This window comes from Vidua macroura, chromosome Z, assembly GCF_024509145.1.
Source record: "Vidua macroura isolate BioBank_ID:100142 chromosome Z, ASM2450914v1, whole genome shotgun sequence".
NCBI classification, from domain to species: domain Eukaryota; kingdom Metazoa; phylum Chordata; class Aves; order Passeriformes; family Viduidae; genus Vidua; species Vidua macroura.
In genome coordinates, this window is record NC_071611.1 from 2719993 (window position 1) to 2747425 (window position 27433).

Sequence of the window (27433 nt, forward strand, 5' to 3'; positions counted from 1 at the left end):
AACTGAACCGTAAAATTTCAGCCATTCCATAAGAAGCACTGTCCCTTTGCACTGCACAGGCTGTTTATCATTGCAAAGGAAACACAAGATATTAGCTGGCAGAACCTGAGTGGGGAATTAAGTCCTTGAAGTTTGTGGAGACAGGCTGAGAGCTGGGTGTTTGGACTCCAGGGAGAGCTCAGAGCCCCTGCCAGGGACTCAAGGGGCTCCAGGAGAGCTGCACAGGGACTGGGGACAAGGCATGCAGGGACAGCACACAGGCAATGGCTTCCCCTGCCAGAGGGCAGGCACAGGTGGGAGATTGGGAACTGGGAATTGCTGGCTGGGAGGGTGGGCAGGCCCTGGCACAGGGTGCCCAGAGCAGCTGTGGCTGCCCCTGGATCCCTGGCAGTGCCCAAGGCCAGGCTGGATGGGGCTTGGAGCACCCTGGGCTGGTGGAAGGTGTCCCTGCCCATGGCAGGGGATGGAATGAGATGAGCCTTAAGGTCTCTTTCAACCTAAACCATTCAGAGTCATTTAAGCTCAGCCTGGAAATTGCAGCTTAGAGCATCAAGAACACCATCTCCCCTCCTTCCCCAGCAAACAGAAAAAGCTTAAGGCACCACCTTAGCCCAGGCACCTCACTTTTACAGTGCTCAACCTCCACAAGATGAATTCCAGCCTCAGGGATGGGATTTAAAATTTGCTACGTTTCCTCTATAAGTAGAGGAAAAAAGACTGAAATCTCCAGAGGACTATCCCGATCAAAATAAATTCAAAATTAAAAGCCTCACTTCAGTAGTCCAGAGCTGCCCTCTGGAGCCATCATTGTCTCTGCAAAGAATAGACACAGAGCCATATTTAAGTGTGAATACCACCCTGAGTTTTAAGACACACGGACCAGTACAGTAATAAAAGCAACAATAATTACAGCACTTTGTTCCTACAAAAAAAGCTGTCCATTTGTGTATCCTGGAGAACTCCGAGGTGGTTATTAACCTCCTTTGTCCACGAGGGAAACTGAGGCAGGCAGCAGCCTGCAGCTTGCTCAAGGCTAAGGAGCAGAGGAGCTCAGCCTGGCTGAAAACAACATTCCCCTCCAATTACTGGGCTATTTTTAACTGCTGAATGTTTGAGGAGTTTAGAAGAAGTGCTTAGGAATGCTTTTGGGAAAGGTGCAAGTGCTACACACAGAGCGCTGGGAGACAGCCTCTGCCAGCCTCACCTCCACCTCTCGGCTGTGAATGTGGGCACGGATGGCCTCAGCCTCACTGCTCTAACTGAATTTATTTCTACGGAACAAATAAGAATACTGAGATGTTTTAAAATAATGGAAGACCTAAGAACGCACTCATTTACACTAGATGCTTAGATTTAAGAGATAAGTCCCATTTGCTTCCAGATTACACAAAACATAAAATGAACTTTATTACCCATATAAATTTTAAGGTCAGATGACCACAATCGAAATAATGTACTGATACACAAAACCACAGGATGAAGTGACAGCCTTTTTGTTTCAGATAAGCAACAGAAACCTGGTATTAATTAAAACATGACCCAGACCTGCCATTCCAAAAGTCTGTGCAGCTCAAATGGCACAAACTACCTGAACCCTCAAACAATTCTCAAAGGGGAGTGAGGGCTGGATACTTGTGCTTTTTTGTGTTGCTTAGTAACATAAAACACCTCATTGCTATTTAGATTTATTTATTTATTCCAGGCTACAGTAGTTACATTTCAGAATTTACAGGGTTAAGCAAATAATACATTGTAAATACAATAAAAAACAATAGCAGTGTAACAACATTCTCTCTAAAATCATAAAGTGAACTTTATCAGTGAATCCACTTTCCTGACATTTTCCTTTGTTTCGCATAGTAAAGCTTTTCTGTTTGGTGTTTCTTTTAACCATAATAATAAAATTAAATCAAAACAACATGATAAAATTATTATCTGTTCTCAGACTGGATACTTTTTAATATATCACAAGAAAAGAAATCCCAAAAATTCAAGTCTTGCTGAACAACATTCATACTTCCAGGCTTTTTGATGACTAGATGGAAAATATCTTGATTTAATTTAGCAAATTGTGAATGACGGTAACAAAGCATTTTTCATTGTGCGTTAAGCAAAGGCACATGGAATATGGCTACGGATTGAGAATGCTGGGAAGTGGAATTCACCTTGTATCTCGTTACAGGAGCTATTTTCTGTGATGCTGCCTAACAATGCAGTAATTATGGCAGCAGGTGTATCAACCAGATCTCTTCCCCAGTTTTACTCGGAGAAGTGTCTCAGGAGGGTTTTGGAAACTGTCACATCCTTACATAGCCATGGTAGTTTAAAAAAGGTAAATAATTCCCTGTATTCCACAGAACTTCCATTAGGAAAAGGCAGATAACATGCACCCCTGCAGAATGTAGCACATTTTCCCCAGCACAAGCTGTACCTTTCCATGAAGGACTGATACAGCCTCTGATGGTCCAGACTAATCCCCTGCTCCATCGCTCTGCACTTGAAATCCCTGCTATCTTAATAAGCCTATTTTTCCATGTGCCTTCATTTTGCTGACCTAACACCAAGAGACTAATGAAATTTGTGAGAAATACCAACTTCTGGCTTCATTTTTTGCAAGGTACTGTCCATCTTTATCAATCAGCCTAATTATTTTGGCTTCTACAGTACAAATCACACAGTGCATTTGTTCTAACACCTGTAACTGCAGTGGTCACAGTGCAGACCCCCATTATTTTTAAAACATTTACTCAACTGGCCTGAATTACACACCCCCATCAGGCAAAGGCTCCCCTCAAGGTCAGCTGGAGGATTCTCTGGACAAAAAAACTGCAGAGTAAATTCAATTTTTAATGAGATTAAAGGCCAGCCCCATTAAAACCAGTAGAAAGTTTCTGCTACTATTGATGGGGCTAAAGTTTAATTTTTAATGCCCTTGAAATATTATTTATAAATTTATCCACATACAATATGTGGATACAGAAAGAGACAAAATACATTAAAAGAGAAAACAGTGATAATAAATATGTTCTAATTTGTAACATTACTGCCAAATATAATCCCGTTTCATTGAAGCTAAGATTGGTTTTTCAGTCTTTACCCTAGCAGCTCAGATAAACTAACCCAACAATCCTGCACAAACACTCAAAGACACTGATCTTAAAAAAATAGATGTGTATTTCTGCCTGAATTATTTTGTCCTAGTACTGTTAAAAATGACACCGAAAGTTTTACATTTTGACTATTTTTCCCTGCACTGTTATTTCTGCAATAGAAAAATCTGAAAAAAGTTTCATTGCCTTGAGTTTATGTTGTATGATAATTTTTTTTTTTCCCCTAAATAACACCTGACCATTCAGATATTTATTCCTAAAGACCTTCCTTACCAAACCCCACTGAAAGGAGATTGAATGCCTTGGGAAGAACCTGCAGGCAAGCCTGCAAAAACACTGCACACTGAAGCCCCTGGACTTCCAGGAACTCCTAAAAAGGGACTGATCCTAGAAGGAAATCTTTTTACTGCAATGTCTCTTCGACATTTAGTGAAATTTAAACTGAGCCTTTATACAAAGGCTTACTTTTGCACTTGCACAAAAAACATTAAACCAAACGACTGTGTTTCACCTACTGCTAAATTCCAACTCTGGGGTTGTACAGCTGCTCCACTGCTCCCAGGCTGGAACAGCTGCCATATTAAAAACACATAATTCAATATTTAAAGTGATAATATAGGAGCCTGAACCAGAGCAGCTGTGGCTGCCTCATCCCTGGCAGTGTCCAAGGCCAGGTTGGGTGGGGCTTGGAGCAACCTGGGATAGTGGGAGGTGTCCCTGCCCATGGCAGGAGGGTGGGACCGGATGATCTTTAAGGTCCCTTTCAACCCAAACCATTCCATGATTCTGTGAACAGGCCAGTTAGGTTTAAACTGGCACCACCATCCCTGCAATTACAACAGTCTACACCAGCTCACCTGACTTGCTGCATCTGACCTTTTCAAACCATAAGTAAAATTCCTTAAAGGAACTAAAATGTTTCTTTACACCATTCTGAAGTATAAATCCTGGGGCAATTAGGGAAACTTTAAATTATCTGTGGTTCTCCATGCCTGTGCAAAACTCCTAATGATTTCTCCCCTACTTATTAAATGTGGTGGTTTTGAAGTACTTTGATGAGATGTGAGCATAAATATACATTCAAAATGTAACTCAGGGTTGAAAAGTAGATGAGCTTTCTTCCAATAGTCCTAAAGTAGTCTTAGATAAGTCAGACTGTTTCCATGAGACACAGAACTGGTAAGATAAAAATTTATGTTAAAATTTCATCTGAAGAAATTTTAACTCCCTGAGGGTTTCTAGTTGAAGCCCTTTGAAAATAAGAGCTTATAATGGAAATCATGACAAACTCAACTGCAGCCATGCCATAAAAATATAGTGAAAGTATTCCCAGGAGGCAAAAAAAATAGAATCTGAAACGATGTGCTGGCAACCCGTTTTCTCAAAGATGCCAAAGACTGTTACACACAGTTAAAACACAGACTCATCACTAATATTGGTATCTGGAGGTTGGTTCCTCCAGGGCTCTGCACCTCCCAGATTCAGACCACAGAGCAAGAAGAGAAATTCTCCTGTTGACGGGCAAATCCTTCATCAGGCAGGCTATCCTACACCTGAACAACAGAAAGGTGAGGCTCCCCTCTTGGTTTCAGGGCAAACACACTTCCCCACATGGAAAACCAGCTCATGGAGCAGTGGAAAACCAGCTCGTGGAGCAGTAACCAGCTGCGCACATCAGCGCACACATTTCAAAGGAGAGGTTTGTGACAAAGCTGAAGATTTGGCTCTGGTTTTGACCCACGTGGAAAGAGTAAGGAAACATTATTTGCCATTTACAAAGCAATTTACAGCCACTGATCTTGCACAAGTGTTTTTAGCCTTCAACTAGGGAGCTTTTGCAGGGAAATTAAGTTAAAATTATATCTAATAGGAACTGTTCCGTCAGTCTTCTGGAAGCCTTGAGATAATTTTATCCTAGAAAGAGTACAGCTTTAAAGTCTGTATGCTCAACTTTTGTCATCCTCTGCTTGTTCTTTTATGTTCACAGCTGTTTGCATTGAAAAGAACAGTTAGCAGTGATGGGAAAAATAAAATGTTTTAATTTTTGCCTTCAGTAACCAAACACAAACCTTTATCTATTCACACTCTGAATTATTTCAATATTTTTCTTTTTTTTTTTTTCTTTTTTAAGGACTACCTGAACAATACATTGAAAATTTGCAGAAATTTCACTGGCTACATATGTGATTAAGTTATTACCCATTTATGAGATACATATGTAAAGGTGCTTCAGTCTGAGACATAAATAAGTTCAACTGAATGCCTTACACAATTTGTTCTGAAATATTAATTGTTCCATTCATACTATTTTACAAAAAAGACTATGGGCATGCTTACAGACATACACATTAAAATAAATCAGTCACTGCAAAAAGCTGCTTCTGCATGCATGGGAAGATTTATAAAGTTGTCATGCTTTAGAATATTCTGCTCTTATTATCATCATAAAGAGATTTTTATTTATTTATTTATATATATATATATATATGTGTATATATATATATAAAAAAAAATCTATGAACACCAGAAGGATCCATTTTGGTGGGGGTTGTTTTATCAGCAAATACTCTTCCCTGAAAGATCTTTTTAAACAGATGAGGATAAGTTTTTAAATTGCAATCAAACATAGAACAACGTGTTTAACTTTTACCTGAAATGCACACAATTTCAGACAAGGGAGTTTTCTAACAAGTTCGTATCAAAATCTTTGTATCAAAATCATGCATGAAGGCAATCTGAAAAGACTATATCCCAGTACTTAAAAATTATCTCCTGCATAGTCTTTCAAAGAGCTACTCTGAAAATAACACAGGTCTCTAACCTATTTTTTTTTTAGTGAAGACATCATATACTTAAAAAAAAAGTCAAGTCTTGGACAAGAATAATGTTAAAATACAAATGCTGATATTATACTGATAACAAAAAGTATTTCTTGAGTTCCTGTTACAGGTTTGATCCAAACTGTCACATAAATTGATGGAAAAACTCCCATTGACTTCAGGGAGGGTAAAAAAAGCCTGACCTACAGAAGATACTGTGGTTACTCCCAACAGGAGGAAAAGAAAGTAAACTAACATAATTAGGGAAAAAATGACTGTGGTTGAAAAAGCAGAGTAACTGAGCTAAAGGAGACCTAAGTGTTCTCTTTACTTAAACTGCATGCTTTCATTTTCCATTGTAAAAATTTTGATTTCATTTTCATTAGAAACTTCTAACAAGTTCTACCTGCTTAAAAATATACATTTTTTTGGTAGCTACAGAGAAGTTACTTCACATTAAGGAAGGCTTTATTGGAGATGTGACCAAAAAATCCCCGTGTGTAGCAATAATAGTAAGAATTAAATATTTCTAATATATAGTTTAAATTAATCCTACTTTAAACATCACAGTTTCAAGCCTGCCTATTCAGGATAACTATTAGTACAAAAAAAGAACCCACAAAACAGCAAATTCTTGCCTCACTTAAATGAACCTGATGCTGTGGCATTCCCCATCACAAGTAAATAATTATTTCAGTTCACGCGTGGTCCGGCCTGACCCAGGCCAGCAGCTATCAAACCACCAAGGTGTTCACTTATCAAGCCTTCTTTTAAATTCCTGTGCCAAGGCTCAACCCATCCCCTGATGGCTGCTTATCTGGGGACAGACAGGATTGTTTTTATTCCAGTGTGAAGGATGTGGCTGGGCTGCATTTACAGGAGGAAGCAGCCGCTCTGTGTGCACAGGTTGGGGTGACTCATCTCACCCTAAAGTTATCTCTTAGGGACCACTGATAAGCCAGGTTAGGGACAACTCATGGGAGGGAAAGACACTGCCTGGAGGCATCCTTGGTGAGGCTTATCTCTTCCCACTGAGACCCAGGGAAGAGCAGAGCAGGCACCTGGAATTGGTGGAGATGACCTGCACCCAAACTGAGCACACAGAGATGTGTGTGAGCGTGCCCGTGTGTGCACACAGGGTAAGGCAGCCGCCTCCATAAATACACCATGAGCAACACAGCAGTGACACTGATAAAAACCCTGGACAGGGAATGAACTGCTGAATGGGAGACAAAAAACGAATTAAATCTGCTGTGCACGCTTGTTATAGACAGCTAAATTTTTAGGGTAAGCTTATTTATTAGTTCTGCCTAAAAATGAAGAAGCTAATGTGAGGCATGGTCAAGCTGCAAAACTTGAGAGCAAACAGAGTTAAGGAAATGTCACGGGTCTGTATCTAGTCTGGATCTCTAGGGTGCGTTATCTCTTTAAATATAAAACTTATTTCCTTATATAAATGTTTTAACATGCAAAAAGGGCATCTGGATGAGTACCCTGAATGCTCCTATTGTAGCAAACACAGCCCTACTGCTTTTGGGGTATCTAGACAAGGATTCTAAGTTATAGTTTCTCGAGTTTGGTGATGAAAGCTTAGGGTGGCTCCCCCCATACACCTTTAAAGGTGTTAGTTTATATGTGTGTACTGGCACATGCAGGTGGGTATACTGTGATTTTTTTTTTTTTAACTACATATATTCAGTATAAATTAATAAAAACAAAAAATATCATGGTAATAAAACCCAAAAGAGAAAACAAAACGAACACATACAAAGCGAAAAGCAAACCTCGTTTTTAGCAGAATCCAAAATAACATCAAGATTGCAAAGATCTGAATTTTTTTAATTTTTTTTTTTTTTTTTTTTTTAAGTTTATGATTAATTCAAATCAGACTCTGCCATATTCCCATTCTCTGGAAAGACAGGTGGAAAATTGTTGTTAAAAGTCACTGGGAACTCTAGCGCGGCATCGGCATTTTGATAGCCCACGTACGAATTAAACGGCTGCTGAGGAAGCACTTGGCTATCAGGCATCTGCACGAAAGCCCCTGACTGTGTGGTAGGGGGGATTCTTTGGCCAACTAGTTGGATTTTAGGTTCCCTGGGCTCCAGTTGTTGCTTGCTTTCTTCGTCCGTGTCAAGATGGGTTAGCTTTTCTATCCACATGCGGAATTTCTCCTCTGTCTGCCTCTGCATCTCGGCAAAGCAGTTCATGGCCTCTTCCAGGACATTGCCTATGCAGTTCCTATCCCACACGGTGCCCCTGTCAAGCAATCCTGGAATTTCCCTGGTCGCTCCTCCAGATCCCCCAGCACGACTGAAGCCAGCTTTAAAGACATTGAGGCCATTTGATAAGACATCATTAAGTAAGAACATAATATTGTTTATTAAGGCATGTTAACTGAGGAAAACAACTTTTCTAATTCTGCCCCTTGGATACAACAACAGGAGAGGAATTAGCATATATTAACCAACAGTATTACTCTTATAATAAAATTTTACATCCACTGAGGTTATAATAGAAATTTTGGCATCAAAATTATTTTATTCTCAAAGTCCCAGACAATTCTGTCACAAAGGTCTCTTTTTTTACCAAATTACTCCAGTTCCCTTGCAATTTGCTTTGAATTCAACTGAACGTGTCAAAAACAATTATACAATAACATGTTTAGTTCTATTAAGCTGCAATCCAAAATGCTATTTTTTAACTGACAAACCTGAATAATTATGTGCATTTTGCTTACACACTTGGACCCTTTTATAAACGGGCCGTTAAACACAGGTAGAATTGGCCCAAAGCTCTTGGCCTGATTTTGGGAAGCACACAGAATGAGAGGACATGATACAAAACACAAAAACACAGCGGGGTTGTGTGAGTGCTATGCTGACACAGGAGGGAAGAGCATCCACAGCTCCATCACAGGGACAACCTGCATGCCACGGAGCCCTGACCAGCCTCACACCAGCCAGGATCCTGCCCTGAGCCACTGTTCCTACAGCCAGTCCCAGGCAAAGCAGAAAACAGGGAATGGTTGGAAGGAAACTGTTCTGCTTCCAGCTGTCCATCAAAAGGACAGTGGAAGTGACTGGCTTTGGGTTATCAGGAAGAACTGCAGCAGCCAGAAGAGAAGGCCAGTCCTCATGGCCTTACTCTACATATCAATAACAAAAGGCAGTGGAAACTATATTTTAAAGTCTAGACTTCACTCAGGAATCATCTAGGAAGCAATAAACCCCAAAGAAAATGAGGCTCTGTACCCGTTTGAGGAACAGTAAACAGTATGTGCACGCCATCCAAACACACAAATGTCACCTAAGGTAATACCAAAACAAGACAAGCATCACATTAAACTACACAAAGGTACAGAAGATGATAGTTTAATATCTAAATGTGAAAACTTGTGGAACCCTCTAGCTTAAGAATAATAGAAAACACTCTAAGAATGAGAGAAATCATTGCACAGCCAAAGTAAATATTTACTAATAAAAACCCAAGGCACTAAATCTTTATTGGGATTTCACTGAGTACACAAAATTACAGTATCATTTAAACACTACATTCTTTTTAGGAACTGTTTAAATGAGGTATACACAGATCCTTCAGGAACAGCTAAGCAAAGCCCTGGGTTATTCTCTTACTTCCGAAGAGTAGTTTTTAAGGCTTTCTTGCCCATCTGTTTACCTATCAGACATGCTGGAAATTCAGCATTCAGGTCCTCTGCTAAAAATATTTACTTTATACTAATTTACATGCCTCCAACTGCATTTTAACCAAAATGAAATAAGAAACATGGTGCCTTTTTTTCTAAAACATGGCTCCTTTTGTATATTCAATACTTTTTTCTTCCCTAAAAGAAGTATTTCTTCTGTTCATTTACTTCTAGAACTGAACATCCAGTATGCTTCTGTTTATTTGTCTTTAGCCTGGATCTTACCTTAAACTCAAGGAACTAACTTAGAATCTTTTTGATTTCCACAGACATATAGATAAGTAATGTTAATTTTTAATTGCAATTTAACTATTGATGTTGATAAGTGAGACAATCTTTTCTGGTATTTGAAGTTAAGAATGAACTAGAATGTCAAAGTTGACAAAATTGTTTTGTAAACTGAATAAAGTATGTATTGAAATATATATAGCCGTGCAATACAAATTTTAAGAAGCATCATTCACAGAGTATCTCAAATTTACAGCAGCAGCAAAACAATGCTTTAAATGCTTCCTGTGCAGTTACTACAACAAGGTGTACTCAATCTTTTCTTTATTTTAGGGTTCAAAAAAATCCCCAAGCCTAAAAATGCATCCTTACGTATTAAAAATGCTAGCATTAATTTAATTGGTCCCTCTTTTGTCTATAACTTTAAACTATAATTTTTAAATTATGCCAAATTTAAAGGACAAGAAATTTGAGGTCACGAAGGGGTCAGAATTAAAGACTCCTCTCTCATTTTTAAGATAACACCTCCTCCAAAACAGCACCCAAGAAATGCCCCAATGCTGTCTTTTTATGGGATCTCTTAAGTATAATCTTAGTAATAACCAAATCCAAAGTAATTTAATTTAGTAAGTCTGGCAACATAACAATGTAAGATATGCTTCATCTTCATTCTAACTAGCAATGGTTGGTTCCTCTGTGTTATTCTGCTGCAGACACTGCCAAATTAGTATTTTACAGCAAATCATTCTTAACAGCCTAATTCTTTTTCCTATCTATTAACTATAATTGTCATTCTGAATTCAGCCCTTGCAGATGCATTATCCAAGATCTATGCACAGTTCTTAGGAGGAAGGAACCTGTGTCCATCTCTTTGGGTTTACGGCATATTTTAAAAGCCTTGTTATTGTTTTTAACAAAGTGAGATGCAGCTTTTTCAACATTAACACTTAAACTTTTTGACAGGTTTTTGTGATAGCCTAAGACATAAACAATCCCCATTTCAATTCAGATTTTTCTGAGTTGTAGAAACCACAATGGCGGTAAAATGCAAAATATTTTTGTATGTTATTTGAATTTGTTTAAATCCCTTGCTTTTTCCAAAAGAGAAGTGTTTACATAACAATAAATATTGATTCCCAGACTTGTTCTTATGCCAATTTCATTCAGAGTTAACTTGCAGCATCACATGTGAAACTGTTTAAAGGAAAAACTTCCTACCACAGCAGGAAGCCTAGCAGAATCTATTTCAGGACTCCTATGCCATGTTTATGTGGTGCTGAAGAATGGCAAAATTTTAGATGCCAACAGAGAGGCTCAGTCATTAAAAGGTAAAAAATTGTTCCTCATCTGTAATAATCCAAAAATCACGGCATTCCCTGAAATAAAGAGCCAAAGATTATGACTGCTCGCACCAGTGAAAACGTTCTCAGGAGCACCCCTGAAGTTTAGACTCAACCTGTATTTTCAGGTGTAAATTAACACCACAGGATGCATGCAGAATTCTGTAATTTACACTGTGCCAAGTTCCTGTGCAGCTCACAGTACTTGTATTGAAGTATCACCAGTAAAATCTCAACTCTTCTCAACTCTGGCACTATTTTAATCCACTATTTTAATTTAAACTTTAAGTTCAGCAAGAGACCTGACTATTGAACAACTGCTCTGTTTGTAACTTAATGGTGTAATCATCATCACGTATTTCACTGAACATTTTCTTTACCCTACAAATTTAGCCAAACATATTTCAGAGTCAGTGATGCAGATGGTTTAAAAAAAGATTTATTTAAACTAGTGCACTATTTAAGTGGAAGAGTTTTAGTGACACAGCGTGAAAGATTACTGTATTCTGAAATGTGGCAATTTAATTTTTCAGACCACACACAAGCAAACTGCCTGCTGTAACACTACCTGTGTTGACAGCTTAAGAGTCTGTGTAATTTTTGTCATAAGGGCCAAATTACCTGTCACTAAAAGTTTTAAAGCATCTCTGTTGGCAAAGCTGTTTTTCAGGTAACAGAAGGCTAAAAATGAAAATTATATGAAAATAAGTGATGTTGAGTAAGTAAACAAGACTGCAGGTGAATGTCCAAACACAGACTAAGGGGAACACATGCTGCCTGTAAGTAACTCTTCATCATCAATGTGTACAGGTAATTCTTTTAAAAGTAAAGGCAAAAGTTTTTCATGCTTATGTCCTGACACTGAAGTCAAACCTTTCAGCTTTCCACTGTGTGCAGAGAACACTGGCGGACTGAAATTCCAGTAACGCTTTTTGATACCCTGTATTGTTTTCTATCTACACATTCCCTCCCTCAGTTTTGAGGCTATTCACAGTGTTTTGCTAAGTGCACTAAAATGGCTTTCTAGCCAGAAAAAGGAACTGAGTCCTTTGCCAGCTCCAGGCAGAGGGATGGCAGATGGCCTGGGAACCCACCACTGCGACGGAGCGCTGTGAGTCTGACCAGACTCGCAGCTCCACCGCAGCTCCGACAACCACAACGTCTCCTTCACCCACAAACAGCACAGGATGCGTTTTTTGGACAAACCACATCCTTATCTCTACAGAGGGTATTTTTCTCTCGCACTTGGAAGGCGTTTCCCACAAAGCAAAGCCGTTTCTATTTAAAGGAAAACTGCAATGTGGCAGGTACACATCGCACCCCATCGCACTAAGGGGGCAGCTCAAACCTTTTAATGTCTTAAACAGAACTCAGCACCGAGCAGATGACACGTGCTGTGAAATTAGAATAAATGTTAGTGTCCCTCCCCCGGGATGGTTTGTGCACTCTTGCACTGCAGGTAAAGCTGGGCCTTGGTGTAATCATCACTAATAGTCAAGCTCTTCATGTGATGGGAACCCTTCACCAAAAGCATCTCGTTCGTGGTCAGGACTGAAAGGCAAATACAGAAGAACCCAGGTACACAAACAATATCCTGGAGTGGCATCAGGTCCCCACAATGGCCCTCAGAAACTTGAAAATACCATATGATGCCATTCTGGGTCACAAGGTACTTTTATGACTTAAAAAAAGAATGTGACCTGAGGGACTTATTCTGTGTGTTTTGGGGTTTTTTGAGAGGCGGGGAAGAACCTGTCCCAAAAATCAGTGAAATAGTCTTCTTCAACAGGCTTTAAATTAGGCTTAAATTGCCCAAAGTGTAAATATTATAAATAAAAAGGCAAAAACTCTGAAAGCTACAAGACTAACTGCTAAATTGGTAAAAATAATTTTAGAACTCTATAAAAAGTTTACTACACAATAATTATGAGGATATTTGCCTTTTCCAGACATTCTAATAATAAACATTTATTTCCTTTGTGCAACCTGCTTCCTAGCAGGTGTGGGAAAAATGCCAGTTTTCGTGGTGACAGCATCATCCACCATAATCAACTCAGTTAAATCAGTTATTTGTAAAATCTGCTGCAGTATTTTAAATAATTAATCTAGAAAGCATTAGTTCAGCAACTTAATATTGCAGTTTTCCTTTAAATGTTCTTGCCCTATGTAAGATGCTATTTTTCTCAAAAAGAAAAAACTTCTAGCACAACAGGCAAAAAGGCATGTAACCCAGTAAAAACTGGCAAGCAAAAAAAGTTTATTTTTACGTATTTTTATTTTTATGGATTTTATTTCTGATTGCCGTATGATGATGGTTCTATGGTATAATATGCTGTAAGAATAATTCACACAAAATCCTGTCCACAGCACTTGGACTAATAAAATAACAGACTCAGCAGACAAAAACCTTGAAGAATTCAACCTTCTGTTGCTAATAAAATGACACTAATAAAATGACAAGAAGGCCCCTATGATTTCCTGCCTCCCATCTTAACACAGATGTGTCAGAAAGTTCAAAGTGTAGAAATTATTGATCCTAACGACATAGGAAAATGTTAACAACTTTGTCTAAAATGTTGAAAATTTGGGTGTGAATATAACTTGGGCACCTGTGTAATCATATCTGTATCCTAAAATAGGTGACCAGCTGCAATCTGAAAGAACTTAGAATAAGGCTAAGCAGGTTTGTCATGCACTGACATGTTGAGCTGAAAGCACAGAATAAGTGCAGTAATGGCCAGGGCCTTACTGTTACACAGGCAAGTGGTGTGCCGTGCCATTTCTAACACAGCTGCCAAGCTGTGGGCTTTATATATTAAAGCAAAGCTGGCCACTTATCTTAAGAATTAGATTATCACCATCTAAGGGGATTTGACAGCACTGACATGAGTTCAAATAGGCTTACAAAGATCTGAAAAATCCAGAATTCAAAGGTAGTCCTTCCTCCCATTTACCATATCTATGCTTTGTTGGTGTGTAAAAGTGCACAGGAACCTCAGAACAGATTTTTAAAATTTGCCCACGTCTTGTTATTACACTGCAGTCTTCAAATTTACTCAGAGCTGCAGTTCTCCTGGGTTTTTCTCAAGTGTCACTCATCTAACTTAGCATGACAGCTGAGAAACGATGTCAGGCGCGCTACAGTTCAGTGTAAAAAACATCTTCTACCTGGTATCTCTGCAGTGATTGTCTTGCTGCTCCCTGAAACCTCTTCGTCGTCGTCTGACGAGCTCGTGCTGGAGTCACACGTCAGGTCACTGTCGCTGGTACTGCTGTCCTGCAGCAGGTTGTACTTCTTGCGAGCAGCCGCCTCCCGCTTCTGCCTCAGGAGCCGGATCCTCTCTTTGTGCTTTTGGCTCCGGTGACCTTTCACCTTGGCAACTCGGCCGTTCTGCTTATCGCTAGACTGTCGGTTTTTCTTGGCAGCCATTGTTGAAGTCTCACTTTCAGACCTGGATCTCCTGGATTTCCTCCCGACCGCAGCCCCGGACGCTGCCGAAGGGTCTCCCTCCGCGGCAGCTTCAGCTTGGCAGGGCTCGTTCTCCTCTGCGGAAGACAGCGTGTCTGAGTCGGCCAAGTGCCCACTGGAGGAAGGGGAAAGCATGCAGTGGTTAGAAGAGTCACTCTCATAAACTCGGCCACCTGCTGGCTTGTCGCTCTCAGTAGACGCCAGCTGAGACTCCGAGGAGTCCCGCCTCAGTTCCATCAGCAAGCAAGGCATGGAAGAGAGCACTGCAGAGTCTGCTGCAGCGGGCACGCTGTCCTTCTGAGGCTGTGTCTCGAGTTCTATAGGCCTCTCTTCATCAGGAGCAGTGTCTTGCTTTTCAGATGTCTGAGGTGGAATTTCTGAATCAACAAGTTCTTCTGCTTTTCCTGCTGCCTCCATCTTCATTGCAGAGCAAGGTCCTTCCAGTCTCAAAGCATTGAGCACGTTGTCTAGGAGGCTGGGTGAGCTAGATGTGGTCTCCAGCAATGCAGCAGCCTGCACAGGAACAGAACAGTAGGAAACAATTACACAAGTAGCTCAGCCTGCTCTTCACACTGTCACCTTAAACAACTCACTGCTTTCAGTTGCAGACAGAATGAGTTTACAGAGCCCCAGAATGGTTTGGGATGGAGGGAACCTTAAATATCACTCCATCCCACCCCCTGCCATGGGCAGGGACACCTTCCACTGTCCCAGGGTACCAAAGCCCTGTCCAGCCTGGCCTGGGACACTTCCAGGGACAGCCACAGCTGCTCTGGGCACCCTGTGCCAGGGCCTGCCCACCCTCCCAGCCAGCAATTCCCAGTTCCCAATCTCCCACCTGTGCCTGCCCTCTGGCAGGGGAAGCCATTGCCTGTGTGCTGTCCCTGCATGCCTTGTCCCCAGTCCCTGTGCAGCTCTCCTGGAGCCCCTTGAGGCCCTGGCAGGGGCTCTGAGCTCTCCCTGGAGCCTTCTCTTGTGCAGCTGAACAGCCCCAGGACTCTCCCAGTGTGGCTTTACAGAAGAGCATCTTATTGCTCAGCATCATGTTGGTTTTCTTAACAACATGTTAAGAAACATGTTACACCAAATTATTCTTTCATTTACACATCCACAAAAAATGGCACTGTAATGGAGTTCCCTGTGGAAACATTCTGCATGGGAACCCTATATACCAAAGACTTATTAAATAAAGAAGTGCTACTGAATTGTCAGAGGCACAGCTACAGGCTCTGGCTCCAGAGGTGCTGGCTACATGTCACACAGATTGCTCTCACCAGAGCACCACCATGCTGGTGAGTCACACAAAGACGTTTTAGGAGTATCTAATTCACCATTCTGGAAGTCCTTGATTGTCTCCTGTGCAAGCCCTGGTTATATGAGAACCTCAAGGCTGATTTCGTTTCTCTCAAATCCGCCAGGAAAGAAACATTAAATAGTAGGGGCTGCAAGCAAAAAACATTATCTACCTACACCAGTATCCTACATTTTACTTCAAGTTATAATTTAATAAATTGCATTGCTTCAATACAAATAAGAAGACCAAGCTATTCATCTGACTGATAACTTGCACATTATCTACCCAAAACTACCTGAAGCAACTTCAAAGAAATTTTCTTGGAGAGATCAATAGTTACCATTCTGTCTTCATTATTCACACTTTGCCTTTCACCTCAATTTTCTCTTGGAATACAACACAGAATAAAGATCTTTCAATTACCACATTCACTTACAGATGAATGGCATAGAACAAATCCTTTACAGCTTCAGAAGTACAGTAAACTATAAATTTATGGCACTTCAAAAAACAAAGTGTAGGCAAGAAAATGCAGCAGTGAGATCTTATCTGAAAAACTACACTTCTGCAGAGGCGGCCACTCATCACTTGAGCACCCTGAGGAAACACGGATGGTTCAGAGAGATTTTTCTGTACCCTGAGAATCCTTCTCCGGTTTCCTGATCCATCCCAAGCTGCCTGTAAACATGTAATTTTATATATGTATGTAATACACAATATAAGGGTATTTCCCTTCTTCTGAAAGGTGCTGTGCAAAGCTCAGCATTGTCCTGTGTGCCCTAACCCACTTTGAAACTTCATTTTTAGAGAATACTAAAATAAGAGTTCATGCTTCCTTCAGGCTAATGAATGAACTACTGTATAGTGCAAGGAAATGATGAAAATACTCATGGGAGAGAAACACCAGCTAAGGAAAGAAAGGTTGGGTAATATCAGACATCACAAGAAAGATGGAGATGACAAGACCAAGCCTGCTAAATATGAGGAAAAAAAAAAAACAAAACAACAAACCACAAACTCAAAATCCCAAACAATAAACTCAGCATATCCCTTCCAAAAACCAGAAAAAATGCATATTGTGGAACAGAGGAACATGTATATCAGGAAAAATATTTATGCATACTTTTGCTGAGTAACCCTCTCTTAAAAGCAACTTCAAAGAAGACTTTCTGGAGACAGTAATTTCATGTAAGCAGTAAACATCATGTAGGAACAATTTATTTCCAAGTCTACAGCAGAGCACCAACAAATCCAAATGATGAATACACATGTTCAGAGACATAAAGGCATGTCAGTAAAATCAATATTTGTACATAATTCACTCACAAATCTATATTATCAAATAATTCTCCTATTATATGGGTAAGTACAGATTTGATGATGGAACAAGTGGAATTTGTATTGTATTTGTATTGTACTTGCTAGTGCAGCTCCCTGCTTTCCTCTGGCCATGCACTTTAAAATGAAAAATATCTTCTCTAAGAGTTTTGAAATGTACACACAGGGAAAATATTGGTTGCTCAGACACAAACCAAAAGAGTATTAGCTTGGCCAAATGAAAACATACTTAAATATTCATACTAAAAACTGCAGAACAATTTCTGCACTGTTCAACCTTTTAGCCTGGGGAGCACAAAGAACAGAGCTTGACATGCAGCTAAAGGGCAGCCAAAGTCAGCTGTAGACTTTTTTCCACAAATGTGGAAACATTTGGAAACATCATTTACCTCACAGCTCCCAAAAGGGCTGTAACAACACCTGCCCTTGCCTTTCCATCTCTCTGGTCTATCAGCCAGAAAAAAATTTGTTTCATCTGCACATTGCCACCTTGATAACAGCTCAATTAAAATTATTTTATTGGATTTTTTTAATATTAAATGGGATCTTTAACTATGCCAACCACACTGATTTGATCCCTCACACAGTGATTTTCAGTGAGTTGGCAGTAGAGGAGGGAATAGTAATTTAATGACACTGATGCGTTTATGTGTCTATAGAAAAAAAAAAAACAAACACATGTTCTGGTAAGGTTTGTACTCTACAGGTCCATTGAACTGGCTCTCTAGACATCACAGATTCCTTTATTAATATATAAATATATAAACCAGAGCTTTGCCTTTCTCTCAGTGGGAAAAAAATAACCCTACTATGACTCAAACAGACTTTGCTTCAGGGAAGAATACAGTCCATTTGGCAAAAAATATCTATGCCAAGGAAAGCCTTGTCTCAAAGAAAGAAAAAAATGTCTGTATTTAGTTCCTCCTGAAAAATGTATAGAACAGCAAGAACAGACTTTACTGAAAAACTCCCACTCCATTCTTGCCACTCACCTTTCTAGTAACAGTACTAGAAGAGGAAATCTCAAGGTGGTGCAAGCAAAAAGACATTTTTCTACTGAAATGAGAACACAGCACTGAAAATAAGTTGTAATGCTTACAGACACAGATGGATACTTAATTAGACGTTGATCAGAAATGGCATTCTCCTTTTACTGGTGAACAGATATTGCAATGAAAATTTTAAAAGGCAATTTTGTAAAAATTTCTGTGCTGGATTTTTCCAAAAGAAAATGTTATTTTCCAAGCCACACACAGAACACAACAGTGTGCAGAAACCATTAAATTATCCTGGGAAATATTTTCAAATCATGGACTCATTTGTAAAGGCACACAATTTGTACACTAGGGAATCTGCACTTCAGGGAAGAAATCCAGAAGGATTTTGAAGGTCATATTTGCAGAGACAGTCCAGCCTCTCTGGGTTTTGTCCCCATTCTTTTCCCACCTAACTGTGACTGCACCATCATATTTCCTCCTGTGCACAGAACTGGCTCATCCTTCTGTGCATAGATTCCTTTCAATAAGCCAGCAGATATCAAAATGAGAAAGTAAGTAACATTTTCTGCCAGAGCTCAGAGGAAGGAGGGACGGGAGAGCAAGCACAAATCATCCCTGTAAAAAAAAAACAAAAACAAACAAATCTGATTAAAAGCTGCCTGCTGTTTTGTATCATCACACCTTGAACTCACATGTTCTGCCTAGACAAGAGTAGAAGGTCCTGAGCATTCCTTCTCAGCACTGTTTGCTCTGGTCTGGGAAGAGACTTTTGTAAATTAAAAAAAAAAAAAATATTAAGAGCAAAAAGCCTTACAGATGATAATAGCTTCCTAAAGAACAATTTTCATGTAATATGTACTACAGCACAAAGACTTGTATTAAAGATAGCAGGTTTTCCAAAGCAGAGTTTCAGGCATCAGATTATAAAAATAAATAATTTAACAGAGTGTTAGAGCAGCAGGTAAGCTGTGTGTCTCTGGAGAGGGATCCTGAACAAAGAAATCCCCAGGGAATTACAGAATTTAAGCACCTGCCCCTCGCCCATCTTGCCTGCACCTCTTAGTTCACTGCTGATTTTTAGGGCCTTACAGCACCTTATTGGGTCTTTCTCCATGTCCAGGCAGGCCATTCATGTGGAACTGCAGCTTCTGCCGCTGGTTGTTGCCTGCTGATCTCTGGTTTGAGCTCCTGGTGCCTCTGCTCCGTGGTAGAGCACAGGGAACTAAAAAAAGCCCTCACCTAGGTAAGCAGTCCTCAGCAGCAATTAAAATATCCATTTGTTATCAATGTCCTTCCCACAACACAGATAAAACACAGCTCTGCATCAGCTATTAGAAGATTAAGGAAATTAATTCCGTTCCTGAAACAAACATTTCTAGCTAAGTTCACAGCTTAAGGTTGAAGAATTCATCAAATCCAGCTACTCAGGCCAAGCAACAACATACTAAATCACGTATCATATATTAACAGCTAGAACGTTACTCATTCTACTTAAAATTTACTTCAGCTGAACAAGGAGTATCTCTCAACAGCCTGAAATACTTAATAAACCCCATGACACCCTAACCTTAATTGTACATTGTTATTTTAGGTGTTTGTGAGCTGACTAATGTTAAAGAATGCCTAGCTTGTACGAAGCAAACCAGCTCTTTTTTTTCTGAACCTATGGACGGGACAGATTCTTGTTTTGCAGGTACTAGTGTTTTCAGAGCAGCTTGCTGGAAAACTCACTTTAGCTTTTTACTCACACATTTCCTCTTAATCCAAGTCCAACAGACGACTTCTTTTCCCTGCATATAACCTTCTTATGCCAATTCAAGCAACTGTTGAAATGAAAAAAAATTATCTAGCAGAACACTGCCTTTTAATGCCCTTTCAATTAGTGCTGAAAGAAAACAATTTGAACAACCCACCTCCTCTCACCACTTACCATTCAACTGGAAGCCATAATTTTTTTTTTTAAATGAGAAACTGCATCTATATTACTGAAGCAAATAACATTGTGTACATTCTTTAGGCTTTTGTGATTACATAAATGAAAAGTTAAACTGCAGTGCTGCATACAAGTTATTTGTTCAGAGTACAGAGTTAACTAGCGATCCTTCCATATCCTTCCAACCTCATCGTTTCAGGGCCACAGAAGTCAGTTATTTTCATCTAAATATGAATGTTTTGATATTTATAAGGAACTAAATGCTATAATGGCTCATTTTTACACAAACAATTATTTCCATCTCCAGTGGATTACATTACCTCAGATTTACCCAACAGAGATTGAATAAATCAGAGGTGTGAGAGAGGTAATCACAAATGCATAAAACAGAGGCTAATAAAATTATGTAAAACAGCTGATTATTTTTAAAAATGTAAACACACAGACAAGCTCATTAAGAACTCTGACTCAAACATTTAATAGACTGTGTGCCTGAGGAGGGTGGGTTGGGAAAGGAGAGGAGCTGCAAACAGTCTGGGTACTGAAGAGTTGACTGTAATGCACATCTGCTTCATAATACAGGATAAATTGTTGGCAAAAAGCAAAGTTAAGCCCTCTTCTGACAGAAGGACATGTAACTCTGAAGTGCTAATGCACCTGTCCATTTCCAAAGCTTCACCAAAACCCTTTGCAGGTGTAACTGTATCTCGATCACACTTACTATATTCTCAAATCACCTTTCTTTCCACTGAAAATGAACACAATTAATCCAGTGAACTCGCCAGTGGCATTATAGTACAAAAACCACACAGAGATATCAGAGAATCACAGGTTTGGGTTGGAAGGGACCTTAAAGATGATCCAGTTCCAATCCCCTGCCAAGGGCAAGGGGTCAGGCTGGATCAGGCTGTTCCAAGCCCCATCCACCCTTCCCTTGGACACTTCCTGGGACAGAGCATCCTGTGCCAGGGCCTCACCGCCCTCACAGCCAAGAATTTCTTCCTAATACTTCATCTAAACCTCCTTGCTGTCAGTTTAAAGCTATTACCTTATGCCAGAGAGCAGAATGCTTAATTAACTAAAAATTAATGAATTAAAAAAAATCAGACATCTATCAGGAAAGACTGACCCGCACCCAGACAAATGTAGAAATACCAACACTTTCTGGACTTCCCAGCTTGTTCACCTCCTCCCGAAGATACTACACATTCCTTTTCATTTTCTTTTAAGTCTCACACTAACCGGTGCACTTAAAACAACCGAAGTGAGACCAGCACTCAGTCAATTTAAGTCAAGACAGTTGACTCAGCTCTGTGTGGATGTGTGTGCACGATGCTCCACGGTAGATTTTTCATAACACTGAGCCGCCGCCCCCACAGGGATACTGTGTAATTTATATAGCGTTCCTTTGAAAATGCTGCCCTAAAGCTGACTCACTGGCATGCGATTCTACCTAAGGCACATTTCTGGGAGTAGAGCTGGATCTTTATCAGATGATTCACAGGCCTGATAGCAATCCCAAAGATTAGGACCCTTTGGAACAGATAGCGGAAGAGAATTGCAGTACAAAACAAAAGAAGAAAGGATTAAACTAATTCTGTGTTTCAACTGGTTTTGCATAAATAAATGAAGGTTAAAAACAGGCTGCTCCTACTGAATGCTCAACAGGCTGCATATATAAATTTCTGAAGCCTGGATACAAATTACAAGTGTATGTGTTAATACAAAGCTTTGCAGAGCATCCTTTGCGATCTTGAAAAGCCAGATTTTCTTATCCTACATAAGAAGTAAGACTGCACATTTAACTAGAGGTTTTTGTATTGTAATGCTTAATGCACATATTCTGCCTCTTTCAAAGGATAGGCAAGTACCAGCTAAGGTTTATTTCACAACTCCACACACAGGCTTCCATAAACATTCACCAGCTGCACTTGGAACTCCACAATAAATAAATCACAGTCCTTGCACACAGATAAAAGTACGCAGGGTTGGCTGCACTTAGCCTTCTAAGAATCTCCCTTCTTCCTCATAATGAAACCATTTTTCTCAAGAGCACAGCAATTTAAAGTCTACAAAGCTCTCTACTCTAAAACTTAGAGGGGGCATATCTTTATTACTACCTGTTCCTACAACTTTAAATGACTCACTTTTACATTTTTTTCTTTCAATAAAACAAGTGGCAGAAATCAACACAACAAAAGCTCCCTTTTCTCTCTGCAACACATTAGTTTGCAGGAGATCACCCTACAAAGGATCATCACAGGGATGGACCATCTTGTTCTAAGATACTGAATTTCACAGGTTTTCCCACTTCACCTATCAATTTCTGTTTCTTGAACGAAATGCGTTCTGTGCTTCCCCACTACATACAAGCAGATGTCCTAAAGAAACGTTGGTCTATTGCTCTACCATGACAAAAGTAACGCTCACAAAAAAGCCACATTTTTAATTGCTTGAGCACCACGTAACAAATTAATCCTAATTTTCAGAGCAGAAGTTAGGAACATTTACCAGAGCTATACTGAAAGTAATCAACATTGTGTCATTTGCCAACAGCTCCAACTGGTAGATCAGGACAACTGCAATGTAACTTCCAAGTAGTAAATACATCTCAGCAGTGCCATATTCACAGAATCATAAAGGTTAGAAAATACCTCTAAAATCATCAAGTGCAACCATCAACCCAGCACCACCACCATGTTCACCACTAAACCATGTCCTCAAGTGCCACATTCCACAGCGATTTTCCAGCATCTCCACATCTCCCCAAAAGCTCAAGGCACTGAACCAGACGTGCTGTGGGTTTAGGACAGCCTCTTAACAAAGACAAGTTATGAGATACTAAGTAACTGTACAGTTTGTAAATATTTTATGGTCGGGTGTTTTTACATATCTTTGCCATGGTAAACAAACAAAACTGACTCTCAGGTATTTTTAAAGTTTCAAATGCTTTACCTCAACACCAGTGAATGTTTTTGCCATAAGGTATAGGGCAGTAAGATACCCATTCTATGGTCTGACCATCAGGTGACACATCCAAATTCTACAGAAGGACTGAAAGGGAGCTGCAAGCCCAACAAGCCCTGATCTCAAATAATTTTCCTATCCACATAGCTACTCATAGTGTTCACATGCTTCTTTAATTCCTGAGCTAGTAGTATCAAATCTAAATACTGCAACAGAGATTTACAGGAGGTATACCACAGAAAAATAAATGGTATCAGTACATTAAAGTAATGTGTCATTTTCAAATGATGAAATTTAACAGCTGTTGGGATGTTCTTGACACCAAATGACCAGTACCAAGAGGTGCCAGTTGATTTCAGCATCCAACAGATTGCTGACAATCACAGTGCAGTCTCTACATGTCCAAAGTGCTCCTAAAAGAACAAAGGATTCAAATCACAGATCTCAGTATGAAGCAAACACAGGTTGGTTCTACAAATGAACAAAAACTACTTTGGGTATTTAAAAAAGAAGAACAGACTGGGTCAGAAGCCAGTCAGGTGTGTGATAACCAAAAATGCCTCTAACATGGGCTTTACTATTTTTCTACAGTATTTACTTCCAGTTGGCAGAGGAGAAGAAACTTGAACCCTACTTCAAGAGAACAACAGACAGACTAGAATGCAGACATTTCTTTCCCACAACACACAAAAGACTTTGCATGTATTTGACTGCAGAAATTAAATAACAGTATGTAAGAAGATATCAAGTTGCCAGCTACATAAAGAGAAAAAGAAAATTAAAAGGCAGTTTTCAGTAGAACCATGCAAGCAAGTACTGACAGGAGAAAAAAAAATTTAAAACCCAAACATTTAACCCCCTCTTTCCCTCCCTCCCCAGAAAAAACACAAACCAAACAATCCTTAAAATGCATCTTTTACCCCAAAACTACTTCTTACATTATTATTCCTGTTTAGAAAAAAAAGTGGCTGGCAGAACTAATGGTTAGCAACAGGAGACACACTATATAAACAGCTTTCCCAGTAAAAGGGGAGATGGAAGAACAAAAATAGAAGAGCATGGAGCCTGGATTATCAATTCAACCTCATTCCATTAATTCAACACAGCCTTATTGCTGTTGGAGCTTGGAGAGCTCCATACAGACAAAGAAAGATATCCACTACAGATGTTAAACAGTAAAAAAACCATTTTGATCTTGTAAAACAAACAATGGAAATCAGGTGTCTGTTATCAAATTCACTTTAAGCTGAGGTGAGGCTTATAAGTAATTACTGAGGGCTTATGAAGGTAACCCCGGCAAGATATTCAATAAACTTCCTTAGCTTAGTTTTATTCAACAATTCCTGGATTTTCTTTATTACAGTGAGTGGATCCAAAGTCTGTATTTTGCATTTAAGATGCTAACAACAGTAAGTGGAACCATGAAAAACAGAACTTCACCTTGATGGCTTTTAAAACACAATACTCAAAAAATACATGTTTTTTTGTAACTCCTCACAGATTCTGCACAGTGCTACCAAAAGGGGTTATCTCTTTTGGACAAACCTTAGTTACTGGCAACAGAAATTGCACTTATGGGCTGACGGGCACCACTACCCAAAAGACCACTTTCCTACAAGGGCAACTTCATTTCCAAGAAACTTCTCACCAAACACAATGAGGACCCCACAAGCATTTCACCCAACTTCCTTCATTAGGAGACAGCCTTTAAATAATTGCATTTCCACCCACAAGCACAAAGAATTAGTAGACAACATTGCTGATCTATTCCTTACCAAGATTTTCTCCTGAAATTGCCAGATTAATTAGAAATGTCTTCCTGGCAAGATCTGGCATTCCAAGAGAGTATGAACCAGGAGAGTGAGCTGAGGAGCCAGGAGGATTACCAGCTGATGAGAAAGCCAAAGTACAAGAGAACAACACTGGTTCATCCCCACCTTGTTATCAGGACAACCTGATCTTTTTTCTTCTTCAAGTGTTTGAGCATCAGTTTCACACTGGAACCACTGAAATGCAAGAGTCCCGGTGGAAAACAAATTACTGAAATGTAATTGTTTCATCATGCAGACAACTGATATTATAAAGTCTGGCTCTTAGTTATTCCCAGCTCTGTTACTGTGAGTCACTTGGCCTCTACCCATGTTGGATGAATGGAACTGAAATCTGCCTTCTCTAAAATAAGTTGTGAAATGCTAACCATCAAGCATCATGAAACAAGACACTAGAGCAAAGAGGTAGCAAGAGGAACAATCAAGGTCTGGGTTTTCCTGCTCATTTTCAGGAAATTTTGAAGCATCACACAGAAGAGCATCTTGCAGGACACTGCAGAATCCTCACTATAATGTCAAATCCATGATCCACACACACTGAAATAAGAATGATAGCTTGAAGGAGTCTTCAAATACTTGCATTTATTTAAAAAGTGACCACCTGTTCCACTTATGAATCAAAAGTTGTCAGACTGAGTATTAACAGCTTCTAAGCTGTTTTCTTGGAGATCAAATATCACAAGGCACGGTAAGGCTGAAGCCTGTACACTATTCTGCTACTTAGATCATTTATGAGCATTGGAGACACAGACTATGTGGTCAAATTGATACAAAACCCCTGAACACCTTCTTAAATAATACGGGGTATAAGGTGAGTCATTCTGATCATAAAGCTGACACACCTCATGACCACGGGCAAGTTACTTGACCTCCTGGAGCAGGCAGTAATGCATCTGACACAGTGTCACTGCAACACCTGCGCTGCTGAGCTGCATCTCATTTCCAGCCCTGCGTGAGTAACCCGCGTGTGCCCCAGCTGCAGGGAGCCAGTCACGTCCACGGAGGAACTCCTACAAGCTCCATTCAAGCTGATCAGACACGGGGAGAGGCAACACTAACGAGCGGGAATGGGCAAACACAGATTTAAATTTGAGTCCTTAAACAGTAACACCAAGTAAGTGATGAGGTATCAGCCACTCAGCTTAGCTCAGAGTCGGACTATGTCCATCAGAAAAGGCAACAGCACAGGCTAATGTTTACACCATATGCACATTTTGATTTACAGTCCCTTTCATCCAGTTCTCTTTTTGCTCAAAACTGCACATTTGTGGACGTTGTGTTCTAAACCTCAAGTCACAGACTCAGAACTGCATTATGCATTAAAAACCTGGAACAAAGATGTGACAGAAAGTACCACTTCTGTGGTGATTTGTGTTGTCCAACTTCCCTGCAATTAACATCTGCTGCCACAGATTCCAGTATCTTAAGTTTGGCTGCTCCTGAGTTAAGAGTGATGAAGGCTGAACTCCCATTCATGTGATGAACATTTATTTTGGTTCTGGAAAACCAAAAGTTGTTTCCTTTCCACATAAGGTCATCTCAGAGCATCGACACACACTGTACCACACTTTATCTCAGAGCTCTTTCCCAGCACTATGCCTGTCCCCCTCTCCCACTGCGCTCCACTTTCAGCTCCCGTCACCACCAATAATGCTCAAGCCAGCAAAAATATTCAAGTTTTAGTAATTCTTTTCCAGAGTACAACTTACACGCTGGCAATCATGGTATTTAAATCTTTTACTGTGATCTAGTAAATATGTTATTAAATCTGCTGTTCAGTTTCTGTCAATGGTTGCAGTTTTCTAAGCCATTCTGTCAACTGCAGACAAAAATTCAGAAGCTGAGATTGACCACAGACCCAATTCTGTCAAAAAGTACCACGAACACAACAAGTATGAAATGTTATAGACAAGTATGTGTATGTTGCTTGAACCTATTTACTCATTGAAAAACTTTACAAAGCTTTCATATCACTAGATAATTTGTGGTATTTTGGTCAGAGGGCAACCAGAGAGTTGGATCACTCAGCGTGCAGCCCCTTCCCCGTGTGGTACGTAGAGATCCCCCCTACCTCATTAACAGATGTTTCAGTGAGATGTTGATGTACAGGCAGGTCAAAGATGGCACATACATCCTTGGTGGTGCAGGGAGTTCACGTGATAACATACAAGGGAAAGGGAAGAAAGTGAACAGGATCCAGGCAAAGAATCCTGCATTTTAAAGGTAAATATACAGCAAGGAGAAGGAGGTCAGGACAGCCAAGGCAATTATTTCTTGTTGCTCTGATTGAGTTACACCAACTTATCTCCCTAATGTTTGATGTTCAAAGCCCTTCATGATAATCCATATTTACTCTTTGCTCACTCAACCTTAACTTACTCCATTAATCCCACCCCCTCCAC

The 27433-nt window shown here is 39.9% G+C and overlaps 1 protein-coding gene across 5 annotated transcripts in view; it reads right to left on the minus strand.

The window, feature by feature from the left end:
* Positions 1-27433, minus strand: part of ARK2N (arkadia (RNF111) N-terminal like PKA signaling regulator 2N) — a 43683-nt gene that overhangs the window by 13751 nt on the left and 2499 nt on the right. For 4 of the 5 annotated variants that reach the window (XM_054003005.1, XM_054003003.1, XM_054003008.1 and 1 more), the window contains one exon: positions 14372-15185. In XM_054003005.1, the coding sequence (XP_053858980.1) occupies positions 14372-15095 (724 nt within the window). In that variant the 5' untranslated portion in view covers positions 15096-15185. Of the gene's footprint in view, positions 1-14371; positions 15186-27102; positions 27151-27433 lie in introns of those variants that run through there. The other variant, XM_054003006.1, reaches the window with a different exon arrangement.